The 19259-nt window shown below is 42.3% G+C and overlaps 1 protein-coding gene across 5 annotated transcripts; it reads left to right on the forward strand.

Annotated features, from left to right (window-relative positions):
• The first annotated feature begins 209 nt into the window (after window positions 1-209).
• git1 (G protein-coupled receptor kinase interacting ArfGAP 1) lies at window positions 210-17513 on the forward strand. Of its 5 annotated transcripts, none has more exons than XM_044031654.1 (21): window positions 210-611; window positions 3487-3620; window positions 3773-3885; window positions 4763-4868; window positions 5251-5337; window positions 5441-5571; window positions 5680-5774; window positions 5849-5891; window positions 6785-6811; window positions 7374-7422; window positions 7860-7932; window positions 8590-8687; window positions 9547-9658; window positions 10041-10165; window positions 11157-11309; window positions 12426-12770; window positions 15050-15133; window positions 16163-16251; window positions 16381-16554; window positions 16961-17024; window positions 17149-17513. In XM_044031654.1, exons 1-21 carry the CDS (start codon window positions 560-562, stop codon window positions 17362-17364), a joined length of 2370 nt encoding a protein of 789 aa, XP_043887589.1. In that variant the 5' UTR covers window positions 210-559; the 3' UTR covers window positions 17365-17513. The 5 variants fall into 5 exon arrangements, with proteins under 5 accessions (XP_043887589.1, XP_043887591.1, XP_043887592.1 ...); XM_044031656.1 differs by having other exon boundaries at window positions 16163-16239; XM_044031657.1 differs by lacking the exon at window positions 12426-12770 and having other exon boundaries at window positions 211-611.
• The last annotated feature ends 1746 nt before the right edge of the window (window positions 17514-19259 follow it).

Raw genomic sequence — 19259 nt, forward strand, 5'->3', positions numbered from 1 at the left:
TGAGGGCAGAGTTTGGTTCAAATCCATCAGATCCTTGTATTTTATAATGGGCTTTTTGAGAGGAAAACTTGGATTAGGTTCAGAATACAGTTAGGGATGTAGTTGAGATGGTAATGGATTGGGATAAGGGGCTAGGTCTTATGTCAATGCATGTCCTCACAACTATAGAGAGACATGTGTGTGCGCGCGCGCGTGCGTGCGTGCGTGTGTAAAATGACAGGTAGAAAGCTGCCGTCTCTTAGTGAGGTGCATGCATGTGCTGAACAGATTGGTTTAGCAAATTTTACAATGTGAGCGTTCACACCAATCGTCAGATAAACTATGTGCACAAAACTTGGCACCATTCTTGGAGTTCAGCTGTAACCGTGGGCGAAGATACCGCAGGAGCAAACGGGAAATTCAACTGTCAGCTGGCCGGGAAAGCCGATCACACCACCCGGCTTCCGGGGATTCAGGGGCCGCATCGGTTGACGGCAGACGTCGGTCGGTAGCTCAGGGGAAAGGGCGAGCAGCTACATCATCGCCGACATCCACCGCTCGATTTCAGCCACTTTCCACGATGTCAAGAAAGCTACAGAGGACAGAAGTCTGCGCCGACTGCAGTGCGCCAGGTAGGGGCGATGGAAATTAATCAGAATGGACCACTGTACTGGAACAATACGCCGAAAGGGCGACGTGGTGGGACAGCAGGGCCGAGGCTGCTGTCACTGTCAGCGGGTCCGCAGAGCAGGAAAACGGCCAGGGCTCCCTAGCGTCGCATAGGCCCAAAATAAACAGTGAAAATAGGCGTTATCACATCGGGAACGATCCTCAGCTAATAGCTGCTAAATATGAAGTAGCCAAGTTGAGCTGCTATAACTGTGTATTAATTTGACTACGATTGCACGCGAGGGAGAGCGGTTTATTTGCGGCAATGAAAGGCGTGAGTGTCAGATTTATGTCGCCACTTTCAGAGACGTTTGTTTTGATTTTCGCGACCGGGATAGACTTCTTATCACGTTAGCTCAGATTGGCTAACGAGGTGGCGATTTTGACTCACCGTGGCAGCTGACTAATTCTAAATGTATCTAATTAACGTGTTGAACTGATGCACTGTTTCATTTTTGTACTGTAACTGTTTTATGTCATTGTTGACACTAGACTGCGGCTTCTTCAGTTAGATGTAGCTGGATAACACTGCTAGCTTAGCTACAGCGTTAGCTAGTTTAGCTAACTTTTGCTAAACGGCAAGTTGTTGCTAAGCGAATTCAGTCATTTGTTAACGGTGCCTGACATCAGTTTTAAATGATTGACTTATGTTCCAAAAGCATCGAAAGAAGCTAACTTCTTTAAATTGAAAACGCGATAGTTTTCTTCAGTTTCAAAAGGTGTTTTCTTCTTCTTACACCTAGAGAATTATAGAAAATACAGAAACTACTTTATTTGTAAGACATCCCAAAGTGGAATATCTAACCCCCCATTCTAAAATGTTACATACCATATGTAAACAGATGGAATTTCCGTATATGCAATATATGTATGTTGGGCTAAAACCATGTATGACATAGTGATATGTCACTCTTGGTATAGGGGCATTTCTGTATGTGTTGATATACCAAACGTTTAAAAAACAAAACAATGATCACAGTTCACCTGTCAGACAACAGTAGTTTTCGCACTTCGTTGTTAGGATGGATAGTATGATGGGTATGTAAGACTGGATGTTATGGCCAAAAAATGTTAAATAAAGACTGTCTATCAATATGTGTCACAATAAACTTCACCATATCAATATACTATATATTGTACCTGTGTTATATTGATACTGAACAAAATTATATTGCAATAGATTTATTACCCAGCCCTAAAAAATAGACAGTATATACGACTGCTGCAGTGTACTGATACATTTATAGGTGATGTTTACCTCACTGCTCTGTTTTTGTTGGAAAATAAGGTAGGGGAATGTGGCCAATACAGTTTTGCCATCTCTTTCTCGATTAGACATAGCCTCATATGACCTCAGTTTTATTTTCAAGCACTTGTTTAAAAGTGCTCCAGTATTTATGTGCATGTTCTTGTCATTCAGTCATGTGTACGTACATTTCAACAGCTGCTCTTGTTGGCTTTAGGACCCTAATGTTCAAAAATAGTGTTCAGAATGATTCTGGCCTTACCTACAGATTTTATGCCCTGAGCGTCATCCCATACATTTATTTCTGTTCAGTAACTGTTTGTCTTCTGCTCCTTCAGTTGCTATTCATAATCTGACTAGCACTTGTAAACCCCAGTTTGAACAACTGTCTTTCATTAACTAGTTTGTCAGTGCAGCAGCAATTACTGTTGTATACGTCTCTCTATGCAAGTAGGACAACATGTGCTCACACACAGTGCTTTTTTGCAAAATGCTGACCTAGCCACTGGTGACAGGCCACCTCCCTATGACCCAGCCGTCATTCTCAGGGATAGCTTCATGGCATGGCTACAAAAGACAACCAATACTTCCTATCCTAGCCAGGCCTCTTGAAGCTTTAATGTCATTCCATAGCAATATGCAGGCTTTATAGCAACAATGAATCATGTGTCCTGATGGTGAAGTCTTTATCGAACACAGATGCAATTGTGTAAGAACTTTAGGCTCTTGTGCAAGCATTTAGACCAGTTTGAATGTGACATTGAATCTGATCATAGTCTTGTGTTGTCAAGTTTAGCCTGTTGTTATTTTTGATTATTAGACACCGTTTAGTCAGTGTGTTACATTGTAGTGATTGTATCATTTACCATTGTAACGCTCATTGTAGTACATGTTCTTATGCAGACAGTTGCCAATGATATGTTGATGAATTAGGCAAACTTTTGGCTTAATTATGTCATGCTGCATATTTGGCCAATACAGCACTGTCAATATTCTCTCCAGGTCTAATAGCTTAATGGTGTAGCCTCATATTGATCCAGCGAGCCAAGCAGATAGCCTAGCCTGTGGGAGTTTTTATATTTATTACACAGATTAAGGAATTAAATTGCTTTGGTCTGGCCTTTAAAGACTCTGGGCTATTATTCTAAACTAGACTGTAGCTCTTTTGCATTTGCTGGTACTTTTATTTTCTGCTGACAAAAATAATGCGCAGCACGTCAGTTCATCTGACTATTTTAGCACCAGTAATACTCTAAGCCTAGATAGTTTTATCCCAGCCTGAGAATGACTACTGCAGATTTTAGATGTGTGTGTATTCGTGCAAGTGTGCATCTATTTGTTTTGGTGGTAGATTGTGTTAGCTGTGAGCTGCTCATCTCATCAGGCTCATGAGGGCATTAACGTGACCCATACTTAAAGATATTTTTGAATTTTGCAACACTGAAATGAAGAGATTTTTTTTCCACATGCAGCCTATACAGAAGTCAATATTGTGGTACAACCCTAAATAGTATTTACCATGCTCAACAAGCTTCACCATCATGTGCGGCCTGCTAACAAATCATGTGTAACCATCATTCTGTTCCTGTCAGACCCAGGCTGGACAAGCATTAACCGCGGGGTCCTGATCTGTGATGAATGCTGTTCAGTTCACCGAAGCTTAGGCCGCCATATCTCCATAGTCAAGCACCTGAGACACAGTGGATGGCCGCCTGCACTACTGCAGGTAAAGTTTGAGACATGTAGAGTCACTATGTCTTTTTCTATAAATGTTTATATATATATTGCATCAAATTAGTCCGTAATCTTGCAATTGAGCTGTATGGTGACTCATTTTACATGGTGTATTATCAATAAGTAATCTTGTGTGTTTTTCAGATGGTTCAGACCTTGGCCAGTAATGGGGCCAACTCCATATGGGAACACAGTCTCCTGGACCCTGCTCAGGTGCAAAGTGGTCGTAGAAAACCCAACCCCCAGGACAAAGTCCAGTAAGTACACTCACAAGTCACTACAAGCTGAAGTTAAACAAAGTAATACTTCCACATACCGCTCTCCTCTGTCACGTCTGCTGGGGGAAATATTTGTCTCTGCTTCACAGGAATGTCACATAACCTTTCTGAGCATAATTGGTGTTTTCATTAGTGGAGTGTCATTGCACCTAGGTTTTCCTTAATACCATAAAGTCACCCAAACTGTTTAATCTTGTCATGGATCACTTGACTACTTTTTTTTGTATTATCCTTATCTGATGTCATATGGTGTTTTGTATAATTAAATACAGTGCAGTTTTAAATATTGTATAAGACAGTAATAATAACTGGGTTTATTATGAAATCTGGTGATCACCTGTCTGCACTGGATGGAGGGAATTCCGATATTTCTGTGTATGTGAAAGAACCTTGCTCACATCTGTTAAAGAGCAGCGTTGCTGGCATTTAGTTCATGACATTTATTTGATGGGAGAGTGTGTTGTTCGTTCCATTTTATCACATAGCACAAATAATGAAAAAGAGTGAGTAAAATGTTATATCAAATGTTACATCAAAGCATAAATGAATAGTTGGAAAACCAATCATGATTTATGCGCACTTGCATTTTCATGCATTTTCTGAGTTGTGTTTCTGAATGGATAAACTATTAGCATGAAAGCACAAACCTTATCCCGTGTCAGGGGCCAGTTCTCCCAGGGATCAGTGCTAACAGTTTTTGTGTACATGTTAATACACCTTAAATTCTGATGGGCATGTGATTAAAACGGCCATTGCAAGAAAACTGTGGAATAACTATCATTTACCTTTTAGATGAACCTGCTTCCTTTTGAGATGTGATTTTCTGCTAACTATCTTCTTACCCCCTCCTGTACAGTCCCACTAAGTCAGAGTTCATCAGAGCCAAATACCAGATGCTGGCCTTTGTGCACAAGCTGCCATGCCGCGATGATGATGGTGTCACCACCAAGGACCTCAGCAAGGTGAGGGCTCTCTGTTCCACAGCTGAGGGGCAATACATGAGTTTGTGTTAATGAGCCTATTAAGACATAGCCATACTGTAGAACAGCATGTGTCAGCACAAAGGATGTTTCTTTTATAGATGTCAGAGGGAGACCTTTACATAAACAGGCATACGCGTGCATGCATGTGTGTGCATAGTCATGCACTTCCTTAAACACGTGCACGCTCAGTGATAACACCCTCTGGCAGGAAGTGATCTGAATGACACAGCAGGATGTAATGATCTCTAATGCTGTAGAGCTCCACAGAGCAAATGAGGGTGTTCTGCTTGTTTCTGTCTCTCTGTAATATTTAATCTTTCCACCCACATCTCTCTCTTGCTCTCTCTCTCCCCTCTATTAGCAACTTCACTCCAGTGTGCGGACGGGGAGTTTAGAGACATGTCTTCGGCTCCTGTCCCTCGGTGCTCAAGCCAACTTCTTTCACCCGGTAAGGAAAAATCTGCTCTCTAACTCAATACATTTTGCAACTAGCCATGCTGTTGCCTTATTTTTTTTGTGCCCTGACTCCTTGTGTGTACCCGATTCTCTAGGAAAAAGGCACTACCCCACTCCATGTAGCAGCAAAGGCAGGTCAGATCTTGCAAGCGGAGCTGCTAGTGGTGTATGGTGCAGATCCTGGAGCACCTGACATTAATGGACGTACCCCTATGGACTACGCAAGGTACGAGACACTCAAATTAAATTCCACATCATATCCACTGTATGAAAATGGCTTCAGTTCAATCAGGTAAAAAATATGAGAACGAATAATCTGTGTTGTGTGCTTTAGGCAAGCGGGTCATATAGAGTTAGCAGAGCGGCTTGTGGAGTGTCAGTATGAGCTGACGGACAGGCTAGCCTTCTATCTGTGTGGACGGCGTCCAGGTAACTCACTGGACCAGGTCACATGACACTCACCTGACCTCACGCAAAACAGTTAACCTCTCCTCTCCTCTCAGATCACAAGAATGGCCATTATATCATTCCACAAATGGCAGACAGGTATGGACCATAACATTATTATGTAATGTAATGTTGATTATAAAAGCCGTTTAGAAGCATGCATACTGTAGTTTGATTGCATGAAGCTTTTTGACTTGTTATACTTGTGTCTGGCTGGCGAGGATTCATTGATAATGTTGCAGTTTACTCTTTTGACCAGAGGGTGGCCCCATAGGATGTGTAATCCAACCCACTAAATGAGCATCTGTATAATATTATAGCTGGCTGTTTGTAGTAACTGCCATTCTAAGCTATTACAGTTAACAGTGATGATTTGGACAGGTGTGGTGTGCTTGGTTTATTAACCTTGAACTGCGGGTTTGATTTTGCAGGTGTAGAAGTGCACTGTTGGGCCATGATAAATCAAGTCAAATCAATCAGAGTTCTTTGGCTCAGTTTCAAGGCTACTCTGTGTGGGGGTGGAGAATAACTTGTATGCAGTCCTTCTTGTAGCAAACACAGCAACAAATTGTTCGTCATTAAGTTGATTTATATTAATGTGATTCATAGGTTTTTATGGGTTGCATCTCTTTCTCTCTGCTCTCCCTCGCTCACATAAGGGCCAAAAGTGCTATTTAGATTAGGACCACACAAAGTGAACAGGCTAAGACTACGCTAAAAACGACACACAACAAACATCAATAAGTATCTGAGATTGTCCTCTAGCCGCACAACCAGGCGCACCTCAAAATGTATTTGTAACTTACTGAGTCTTGCCTCTGAGCTGCCGTCTAACTCCACTCGCATCTATTCTGTTCTGGTGAATGGTTCTTCTTGATAATAACAATTAAAGCTGTTTTGATGTGGCTTCTCTGCCCCTTTTTCTCTCTGTTCCTTCACTTTTCTCACTCGTTTTCTGTTGTCTCCAATTCTGCTGTGCTTGGTGGAGCCAGAGCTCGTCCTAAGTGCCCGACACAGAGGTATCTTTACTCTCCTTGTCCCGTTTGTTTCACAGAATTCTGCCCTTCATTGAAATCCTCACTCTGCTTCCCCATCCTTTTGTAGATTTTCCCTCTCGAGGTTTTTAATGTGAACAGTCAGTGAGTTGTACAGTTATTTCCACAGTAAGCAATGTGTCGCTCCTTGCCGCCATCTCCATATGTTTAAAAAAATATAAAAATCTTAGTGTACTGCATATGAGCAAGTGAGCAAACAAGAGTTAAATAGTAAAAGTAAAATAAATTCTGTAAAACATTTAATTTGTAACTTATATCTGTATAATTGAACATGATTGGTTGGTTTACAGTAGTGTAGCGTATTCAAATTAATACTTTTTTGCTTTTTGCAGACATTGATATATGCTGACATTTTAAGACATACACTACAATCCTGTCCTATAGCAAACCCCCACAACACCCTTCCCAATCCTTAACTCATCTTCTCTTTCCGTTTACACATCTCCCCTCCCGCCTCCCACTCTGCCTCCTAATTCCACTGTGTAATTATAATGCCTGTTGGACTAATCATCTTTGTTTTTTTTAGTCTGGACCTCTCAGAACTGGCCAAGGCCGCCAAAAAGAAGCTCCAAGCGGTGAGTTGTTAGACTCAAATCTTGATTTATTGTACATGTGTACAGTTGAATTGACAGGTGTGAAGTCATAGATACAAACAAACCAATGAGCATCTGTTTCTCTGGAAGTAATGTAAAAATATGCTGCAAATGCTTTGTTAAGGTATTGTTATGGCAAAATTTTCACTGCTCCAGAGTTGTTTGTATAACCCCATAGAAAGATGACAATCTGAAAAATGGTCAATTAGCAACATTTGAATGATGTAAGTGAGAAACCTACAACACCAAATTGTTTTGGTGAAATTGAATGACTAAAAATCAGACATCCTGGATAGTAAAATCTTAAAAATGGAATTACAGGTCATTGTACATTTTTGTTTTTAGTTCTTTTGCTGTTATGCTATGCACAAATACATACATGTTGACATATTTTGGGTCCATTTGCTTGCATGTGACAGCTCAATAATCGGCTGTTCGAGGAGCTAGCAATGGATGTCTATGATGAGGTGGATCGCAGAGAAAATGATGCAGGTAAACATCACCTCCTCCCTGCTTATTTCCCTGTTTTGTCCTCTATTAGGCAGAAATATCTGCCTGTGTTGATTTTGCAATACGTTGAAACTACCTGTTTAAGAAAAAAAACATGAAACGGCAAGATAAATACAGCTCTTTATCGAGAGCAAGTGAATTTGAAGGACAGAGGGAAGAGAAAAAGGAGGCCAAATGAAGTGAGTGAGTGAGGGAGGAGAGTCCAAGTGAGGAAGTGCCTCAGAAATTCTTGAGTTTTTCTCCTCCTCCTCCACCACTGCTCTTTCTTGCTCTGTCGTTTTCTTTTTCCTTCTTTTCCCTTTCCTTCAGCAGCAGTCAATTTGTGCTTTCTGACAGAAGCACTGCAGGTAAGTGGCAGAGATACACACACTCTGTGGAGCTCAGTGCACCATAGAGGCTGGAATCCAGTTTTTAAAACTGTAATTTAAAAAAAAAAAAACAAAAAAAAACATATTTTGTTTTGTGTCTCCATGTAAGTGTGGGTGGATGAATTGGTGTTTCAGTACCCATGTTCCAGCCAAGGCGACCTTGCAGCTTAAAGCTACATGCACACTTTCTCTCTCCCTCTCTCCCTCTCTCTTTCTGTCTCTCTCTCACACACGCGCACAGACTTATTTCTGTTCTTGTTTATGTCTCCAGTGTGGCTCACGACCCAGAACCACAGCACTCTGGTAACAGAACGCAGTGCAGTGCCCTTCCTACCAGTCAATCCTGAATATTCTGCCACACGCAACCAGGTAAACACACACCCACCCACACATGCACATAAATATCTACATGCATACGCAGGAAATTGCAGATATGCGTAACTTGAGGACACTGAGAAAATTGATAGAGGGATGAGACAAAGTAGTGTCTCGTGATTTCTTTTGACACTTACTCACTGTATGTGTTTGGGGGGAAAGCTAAACATGAGTGTGAAATTGACAATGGGTGTTCCTCAGCTGTGAGAAAGTTGGAAATGTATAATCCATCTGTGCTACTCGGTCTCCTCACTCTCCATGTGAGAGAGAAATCCCATATGTCTTGTCATACAGTTCTCACTCATCTGTGTGGCTTATTTGTGTAAACACAGATTTTTAACACACTGAAATAACACCAACATGCCACGTTTGCTCTGCTCTGAGTGGGTAGGGTAGGGTTCACAGTGGGTAGGATCTCTTGTGTATTTACACTGAGGAACACATTTTAAGTTTAACTCTTTATCTTCATTGTCTTCTAAATTGTTGCATTTTGAAAAGCACCTTGTTTGTGTCGTAATTCCAGTTTTGTCTGTGTGTATTCGGTGGAAATGAACCCTTCTATTTTCATACATGGATATGCCAGCATTTTATTCTCTTTGCACAGTTTTGTCTGTCTGTGTGTGTGTGTCTGTTGCGAGTGCTCTTTATGACTGTGTTTTTCCATAGCTCATTGTAGTTGACCACAGTAGTAACACAGGCAGTGCAGCACTGACTGTGGGCCCAATTGTTTTTGCAAACTGCACATCTCCAGTTGAAATGAACAGAAATCTACCAAGTGTCAGATGGTGATTCCAGTGTGTGCACAAGTTGCGTATGAATACAAGACCTAAGTCCTGAATCGTTGTTCTTGCAGGGTCGTCAAAAGCTGGCCCGATTCAACGCTCGTGAGTTTGCCACACTCATCATTGATATCCTGAGTGACGCCAAAAGGAGACAGCAGGGAAAAGGTCTCAGCAGCCCAACTGGTGAGAGACTGGGAGGAAAGTTTATATTTGCACCGGAGGTTCAGGGTTGAAAGGACTTAATATGGTCTTTCAGTAATAGCAAAAAATAAGGACATGAAGCTCACAGTAGTTGCATATATGGATGCCTATTGCCTACAATCTTAGTTTGTTTTTGTTCTGCAGTGTGGCTCTTAAAGCATCTCAAAACATTTTATATACAACAGATTATATCTGCAAGCACCAACAAGATTAATGGGTGCAGTCCAGCAACATAGTGAAGATTGGAAAGGGGTTTTAATTGTTGTTGTCTTATCATTGTGAGCCATCTCACTAAAGAGATGAAAAGAAAGAGCAAGTCTACACACTCTGTTTTGAATGAATGGGAAAATACTTGCTTTGACAGACCAACTTGACCTGGGCAGTGATGATGACCAGCATGACTATGACAGTGTAGCATCTGATGAAGACACCGACAGCGAGCTGACCGCCCAGAACAACAACAACACGCAACGTAGCAACCGTGCAAAGGTATAGTACTTGTATAGTCTTGCTTTAATAACATGCAGAGTACCATTTAAAGGGTAAACCTGCTGTGATGACACACCATAGTGTCTGAGAGTAACATTTAACAAAGCTAACATATTAACACTTTTCCTCTTTTAAACTGCTTGTCCCAGCATGCTTTGCGGGGAGTGGCCACAGACAGGGCTGCCACATATTTCCTGAGTGACATCATCAGCTATTCTGTGTCGCTGTCAGAGAGGCATTGTTCGTACAGAGAGTCTTTGTGTGTGTGTGTGTACGGGGGAGGAAAAGGAGATGGAGAAAGAGAAGAGAGCGTGTGCAGAGTGGAAGTGGTAAACGGCAACTAAACCATTAACTATGTCCTCTTCCTGTGCGCTTTATTTAGCTCAGTGGGCAAATTACCATCAAACCACAAGTCAGAGGCTCCACTCCCCATCTCCACACTTGAAATATGTGCATTTATGATTTTGTTTTGCTAAGGTTGAACAGTGGCTGGGTGTCAGATGGCAGTCTACATTCATTTAGTGGGGGCATGAGCATAAAATAGAAATATGTAAAGCGAATATGTTAGTCGTGCTTTAGGGAATCATATAGGACTGAGTTTTAGCATGCTCTGGGTCACAGGAAGTGGGGGCGGTTGGTGCTTTGAGAGTAGAACTAAGGCTCTACTGTGTTTATGTGTGATCAGCTGCAGTACTGTTGTGCAGCCTTCTTTTTCTCTCACAGTTGTAAGCTCTGTTTTTACCCAGCTAAAAAAGTATTACTATACTGTCTGCATATTATCCCCATGTTACCCCTGAAAATGGCAACCATTATATATATATATATATATATATATATATATATATATATATATATATATATATATATAAAAAGTATGAGTGAAAGTTATTCCGAAGATATTAGATTTGTTTTTCTTGCAGAAACTGCACAAATCATATGTCAGCTTTCTTCACTTTGTCCATCTCTCACTTACTGTGTCCCATCAATCCAGAGTATGGACTCATCAGACTTGTCAGACGGTCCCATCACCCTGCAGGAGTACCTGGAGGTGAAGAAGGCACTAGCCTCCTCAGAAGCCAAGGTGCAACAGCTCATGAAAGTCAATAACAACCTGAGTGAGGAGCTGCGGCGGCTCCAAAATGAGGTAAAGTCTATGAAGGGGAAGTGAAAGGACGGGCAGGGATAAATTGGGGGAAAAATTTCAGAGGGTGAATTAACCAACATTGAGAGATACAGAGCAGGAGAGACACTTCATTTACTTGACAAAAAGCCTCTTTCTTCAAGAAAGAGAGATGGGATTAATCAAGAAAGGTTGTTCTCAGAAAAGTGTGAGATATCTGTATCAGATGAGAGAAGATGCCTAGGTGATGGGGACGCATTGAAGACGCAAGATAAAGTGACAAAGACAGGTTGGCGGAGTGAGAATGAACAAGTGATCCAGACACAACGAGGGCATGGTGATGGAGAGAAGAGTTAATATTTTATTATCTTCTCAAGCTGATATATTTCTCCTGACAGGGTGTCAGTGATGTCCGTGGAAGATGAATTTGGTGACAGATTTTCAGTGATATCTCGAAAACCAAAGCAGAAGTCATTCTCATGTGGAGTGAGAGTCTGACAAATGCCTCATCTTCCCATTTTAGTCATTATTTTTAGTTTAGTTTTTATAGTGAAGTCATTGTTGCTCCATTTGGATTCTTGTGAGTCATCATCATTAGTTTTATGTGTCTGCTAGTGTTAGCTCATGTGACCCATGGCTCATTAATAAATTGTCTTGTCTGAGAGTTTAGTGAAGAAGTGTGAAGGCAAACATGCACATGTACGAGCAAACACTTGTGTTCACGCTGCAAATAACAAAAACCGGTGTCAGGTGAGATGGTAGTGAAAATGTCTTTTTAGTGCAGGTGAATCCACATTGCTTCTGCCTGACCCCTCTAAAGCAAAGAAGTGTATGTACAGGTTGTGTATGTTGCCTTCCCTCCACCTTTTTCCATGACCTAATCCTCGCTTCACCATAACCGTAACTTACTGATACACTGCCACCACATATCCCCTCCTACCCCACTACTGATGTGACTACATAAATGAAACCCTGTGTGAGCCTTTAATTGTACATGCGATTGTGGGTGCTTGTTTTTGACCATTCATTTGACTCCACCCCTCCCTTCCCTTCCCTTTGACCTTCCCTTCCCATGTCCCTCCCTCCTTCCATCCTCTCATCCCTCTCATCCTTTCCTGCTCCTTCCCTCCTCTCCTGTAGATCACACGGATGCAGACAGAGAACAGTGCCCTGCGGGGGGGCCAGCAGGCTGGGGGGGCAGCCGGCCATGGGGTAGGGGGGCCTGGTGGAGGGGGAGGAGGCCATTGGCAAGGGGGGGTGATCCGAGGAGGAATAGGTGGAGGGAGTCTTGGTGGGTTTGGGCCAGGAGCAGACACCCCAGGGCTCACTGTGTCCTCCTCACTCACTCCCCACTCCCATGCCAACCGGCGAGACCGCCACGCATTCTCTATGTACGAGCCAGGAGCAGCCCCTGGCCCCACGGCCCATGGTCCCCCAGCCCTGGACTCCCTGGCAGCCCGCCTGCAGCCCCTCAACACACCCAGCGTAAGTTAGAACTTCCCCTGGCCCCTCGGACTTCTCGCCCTCCTATTGGTGGCCTTGATTGGTTCTCTTAGACCACATTGATGGATTTTGCCTTCAGCTTTCTCTCTCTCCCTGCATCTCACTTCCCGATCCTTCTCCTTGAAAGGTCCAGTTGTGCATGAACTCCTTTTTAAATGTGAAATCTTAGCACTGGTTTGTCGATGAATAATGAGACCTCAATCGCAAAAAGGGAAGTGCACAAATGTGCCCTGAAGGAGAAAGATGTAAAAAAAAAAACAGTCTTGGTCGTTTGGTTGCCAGAAACCTCTGTAATGCTCCTATCTTTAGCCTGCTCTGCACCCTGTTACCTTTACGTTTTCAAAGACTTGACCTCCCAGTTAACACTCCTGCTCCTGTACAGCTGCTTAATCTGGAGATGCAAGGGTCACAGTTAAACACATGCTACACACACTCTCATTTTGTTTATATCTTTTGAAAGGGCAGTTTATATTGCTGTTAGAAAAAAGTATGTGACCCTTTGGAATTTCCTGCTTGTCTGCGTGAATTTGTAATAAATTGTAATCTGCTCTTCATCTAAGTCACTAATATTAACAAACACAATGTGCTTTAGCTAATAACACACAAACTAATGGAAACCTTTTTTATCAAACTCACCCATTAAACAGTGTTGGTGGGGAAAAAATAAGTCATCCCCTTGGACTAATGACGCCAACTAAAGATGAATAGTCAGGTTTTATAGTCCGGTTGAATAGTCACGAATAGTCAGGTTTTAACGCACCTGGTGTCCTGTTAGTCCATCATTGATGGAACAATCACAACTTTATTCAAGCAAACATACAAGAAAAGGTTAGGGTGTGCTGACGCTCTGCAGGAGCTAGGTGATGCAACTAGACCCAAAACATGCAGGTAAATCAACCTCATAGTGTTTTTAACAAAAGAAAATCAGTGGTCCATTCAGAGCCTCAACCTTAACCTGATAGAGATGCAGTGGACTGACCTCAAACAAACTGTTGACATCAGACATCCTAAGACTGGCTAAACTGAAGCAGTTCTGAAAGGATCACTGGTTGAAATGACTCAGTATTTAGGTCTAACACGGCTACTTGAAGCACTTGGTTGAGGTTATTCCTGCCAATGGACATTCAACTGTTTACTAAGTCCAAGGGTTCACTTACTTTTTCCACAACCACTGTGATGTTTTAATGAGTGTTTCTCATGAACGTTCCCAACTGTTTGGGCATTAATAGCTTAAACACATTGTGTTTGTTAGTACTTGTGACTTAGATGAAGATCAGGTCACATTTTATGATAAATTCCTGCAGAAAACAGGAAATTCCGAGCCTTTGCAGCAGCCTGGCAAGCACTTACTTATAAATTATATTACACATTGTGGTGAGGCAGACCACAACACTTGTGATTGCGTCATGTCTGATCCAAGTACATAATCCCTTTGGTGGTCATACCAATTGTATACATGCACACACACACACACACACACACACACACACACACACACACACACACACACACAGTAGCATAGAAACTGCAAAATGGTGTTTAGGTGGTTGAATTGCAGAGTGACTCATACACACATCCAAGTATAAAAGCTGTGTCCATCTACACTAAGTAGGGCTCACAATACCAACATATAACAGTGTAGTATTCATACAGACAGTCAATCATCAGAAAACCCTCTATGAACCAAAAGTGAGTGTCCAGTTCACCGTCTGTTTACACAAAGATTTACCTGTATGTTTTCTTTCTGTCTGTCTGTCTCTTCACCTGTCTGTCCCTTGCTCACTGCAGTTCAGCCGTGCATCCTCTGGATGTAAGCATTTTGTCTGTCATTGCATCGTTTGTCATTTCGTCCTCGAATGTAGGATTCTCACACTGTGCACCACGTCTGCTTGTTATGCATTCTAATACTGGAGATCAACATTAGTTTCTAGTATGTGTAGTGTATTTCAGATAGGCTCTGTGTGATGTGTTGCTGCTGTTCATCTTTAGTTAGTTAGTCTCTGCGTGTCCTATAGAGGCATTCAGTCTTGATAGGATGATGGGTGAGCTGCTGAGTTGATCTGGCGCTGCTCTCACTGGCTCCTTCATTTTGTGTTTTGGACAGTTTTTAAAAACATGTCTTCTCTTTTTTTCCTTCCTTTTTCATCCAATGTTTCCCTCCAAATTTTTAATTTCATTTTTCTATCTCTTTCGTCATGTCATTTCCGTCCTTCCCATTTCTGTCTTTCTCTCTCCATCCTTGTCTACCTCTCTCTTCACAGGTGAGAAAGGGTAGTACAGGAGGAGGTCCGGCGTCATATGGCGGACAGCATTTGTCTGCATCTACAGAGATGGGCAGATATATGGTGAGTCTTTTGGGCGGTTTTCTGTACTCTGCTGTTGATACATGCATTTTGCCTTGAGAAGGTCCAGTCTGCAGATGTTCTTAAAACAAAGATGATGTAGTCAACTATGGCTGCACATTTATGTGTAAGAAAAACATTGTATTTATAACATTGACATAAAATAACAAGGAGCGATTGTGTTGTCCACTAGGTGTCACTCTTATGTAAGTTTTGGTCACACAATATGGGTAGGAACAATGTTTAGGTAACAGGTGTTGCACACACAGTTTCTTGACTGCTTTGTTTAGTTGCTGTAAGCCACACTGTGCTGGCAGGTGATACTGTGTAGTGAGGGACATTGTATTGGACTCTATGGATAAATGAATAATGTGGATTATTGGAGGATCGTGGTGAGTGTGAAGAAATTCAAAAGTCAACTGATTCATTTCCCTAGACGCATAACGCCAGTGATGACTTGTAAAGTGCGTCGACTGAGGTGCATGTCTTGTAACCATTGATCATTAGTCTCTACAATAACCATGATTTTCCATTAGAGATTGAGCAAACAGATTGAATTGAAACTCTGGGCTCACTCAACAATGGTGTAACCAGGTTATTCACAAAATACATTTTCATTTGTGGGCCACAAACTCTTGGATTGGTGTTTTGGTCTGTTGCTCCGCCCTTCACCCCCCCAACCAATTACACTGCTCATTGCACTTTGACACATGGAATTCGGAGTGAGAGCAGCTAGCTGTTATTCAGTGAAATGTTACCAAAAAGCTTGGCGACACCTCTGAAAAGTGTCTCAACCGGAGGACCAGAAAAATTAGGCTATGCAGCGGAAATGTGTTAAAATATTGACGAAAATGAAAATTAGACAAAGTTGACCATGACAGACATGCCGAGGTGGATACTTTTCTCCTGGACAGCAGCAAAACAGAGAATGCCAGCCAAGGTTACCCTCTCATTTGATAAATTACTGCTGCTCACCACAGACTCACTTTCACTTATCTATGGAACATAATGTTGATGTTTTTATTTCCTCAGGTCTCTAAACCAGAGAAGCATGGCAGTGGCACAGACAGTGACTATGACAACACACAAACATATGACCTCTCGCTAAGGTCAGATTCACGGCAAGTGACTGTACACACACAAGGATTAATATTATTTAATCTTAATGTCAGTGTTGTTTTTCTCCAGTATCACTTTTGTCCTGAGGGAAACAACGTGCTGATCAATAGAAGTGTGCTTTCTTTTTTCAGCATGGGCCGCAGCAGTGAGGAGGAGGGCCGCGGGGAGTCTGACGAGGGAGTAGGGGAGACGGGGGAGCCAGATCCCACTCTACCCTGCACAGAGGACGTCATACTGAAGACTGAGCAGGTGACCAAGAACATCCAGGAGCTGCTCAGAGCAGCTCAGGAGTTCAAACATGACAGGTGAGTGACCGGAGACAGTCTGCTGTCAATTCCTCTCATTGTGTTTTTTACATTTAGCACAAGAACTACCAGACCGTTTCATTGTTTTTGAATTAGGACTTGGTGTCATTGTGACATATAACATTCCCCAGTCAATTCAGTTAATATTTATTGTTATCAAGATTATAATGAAAGATTGATTTCTGCCCCTGAGTGAAACCCGTTAACACATACATAATAATACAAGGATATGATAATCACTCCCTTGATTTTAGGAGATTATAAGACTTACTTAAAACTGGGTAAGCTGTTGAAATCATTATAAAATCATTCAATATTCAGACATGCACATTTCTGCATGTCTGCATTTATTCAAAGCTTTTTCCTTCAATCTTTGAGTTAATTAGTACAATTCTCTGTTGCACAGCTTTGTTCCATGTTCTGAGAAGATCCACTCTGCTGTCACTGAGATGGCGTCGCTCTTTCCTAAAGTAAGTTCCCTCTTCTTGTCTTCTCCCTTTTCCATGTCTGTTTTCCACTGTCGTCATCTCCGTCTGCTCACGCTAGACATCATCCATGAGTGTTGAATTTTTCCCTCCTGTGATGTCTCTGTAGCGTCCAGCATTGGATGCAGTCCACTGCTCCCTCCGCCTGTTGGCGTCCAGTGCCTCGCGGTTGCAGGTGGAGTGTCGTAAGGCGGCGCCGTCAGAGCCCGGGGCCCCTGCAGTGGACTACCAACTCCTCACTCAGCAGGTCATCCAGTGCGCTTACGACATCGCCAAGGCAGCCAAGCAACTGGTCACTATCACCACCCGCGAGAAAAAGCAGTGACCCAACTAATGCATGGATGGATGGATGGAAGGAGGGGGAAGAGGGAGAAAGAATAAAGAAGGATAATATGATCACAGTAAAGATGGGAGAACGAGGGGCGGGGAGCGACAGATGGAGTGAGAATGACGGGCATGATGAGGAACGGAAAACAATGAAAGAAGATTTGAAAATGCATGGAAACTAATCAAAAGAAAAGAAACAAGCGGACTTAAAATATGAGAAATTCAAATACAAGAGTGGAAGTTAAAGTAGGGAAGGAACGAGCTGGAGGATCCAACATGGGAGCTAGAGCCAGAAGCAACCGACAAAAGCAGTTGGAATCGGATGTGTGTCATAAACCTTTCAACTGTGATAAGCATATGTGAAATACAAAGGTGGCAATGTACAGAGAACCTGGAACCCGAGGTATTACCATTTTATTTATTCCTCACCTTTTACTTGCCATCCCTTCCTCTCCCTGTTCACCATGATCGCAGAGGGAGGCCGGATGTGCTGCGAGAGAGGGAAGTAGATCAGCCATGACACACTCAAACCCTTGTCCGTCCCTTCGCTATGTGAGGAGTCACGATGTTCCTCCCTTTGCCCTTCTTTTATCTCTGCCTTTATCTCTCTCTGTCTCTCCAGCCAAACACAAGGCCTCTCTGCTTCCTGTCCATCCGTACAGGATGAGCCCCCAGTGCAGATAAAAATCCTCTGGGATCTAATGTCTCCCCTCGCCACATCCCAGATGCTCTCTGATGCTTTGGGTTAACTTTTGGAAAGGGGCTCCAGCTCTTCTCTCACCTGTCGTGTCCCCCCCTCTCTCCTCCCCTCCACCCTGTGTTGGTGGTACACAGTGTGATCTGGCATGTTATGATTTCTTTCCCCTCTTTCTTTATTCCCTTTTTTTTTTTTAACACAGACTGTTTTGGTCTGCAACTACGAGAACAAACATTACTGACTTAAAAAGAACAAAACACTTACACTGGAATAATTGTGATTTATTATTGTTTATTGTGTCAATTTTGTTTTGTATTGATATTTTTACTGACTGTCATCTTGATTTAACTGTTTATGTTTATTTTATTGTCTCAAATATGATGCTCATTTATGGGAATAGGGAGACAGCAGGTGGGAGTGTGTGCTCAACCTCTGACTGGGATTTCAGTTAACATTGCACACACGTTCACATACAACAACAACAACAACAACAAAAACAAAAAAGAAGTAAAACCTGTGAAATGGTCCTCAACATTTCTCAAGCGCTCCATATCCGGGTGACAGTTGAGGGTTTTTTTTATTTTCATATTTTATTGTCCTGTGACCAAGGGGTTGAACAGTTGCCAAATGGGAGAAGTGTTTGGGGAGATTTGTTTTTGACACTCTTGTCAGACCGAATGCCCCTTGGTGCACTATGACAGGACCTGGAAAAAAAATAATGCTCTTTTCATGTATCCTCATTTGTCTTTATGTGCTTGATTTATGCCTCATTTAACAGAACTAGTGGAATCATCTCAGAATCAATCTCATATTCATTTTTAGTGCCAAACAGGATAGTACATGACTGACATGGCTGGTGTTGCTCTTAGGTGCTTGTTTTGCACAGCATCCACTATTTACATGCACGCTAACATTAACTTTGAGTGGAGTTATGTCGATGGGAGATACTGTTATGTTGCAGTTGAGCATCATGTCGACCTGTGGAAAGCACCAGGTCTAGTAACCTGGTCCGTAAAAAAAACACTACACGATGCTCGCTGTATAGCTAATTTTTTTATTTTAAATTAATGAATTCACCTCAAGTGTGCTTGATTTACTTTGCCATGTATTATTGTCACTGTGGCATGCACAATCAAGCCCACAGCCTCTGTTTTCTGCTTGGTTCTGTGTCATGGCCTGCTGATCTGGGCCACAGA

The sequence above is a fragment of the Solea senegalensis genome, linkage group LG8 (genome assembly GCF_019176455.1).
Source record: "Solea senegalensis isolate Sse05_10M linkage group LG8, IFAPA_SoseM_1, whole genome shotgun sequence".
Taxonomy (NCBI): domain Eukaryota; kingdom Metazoa; phylum Chordata; class Actinopteri; order Pleuronectiformes; family Soleidae; genus Solea; species Solea senegalensis.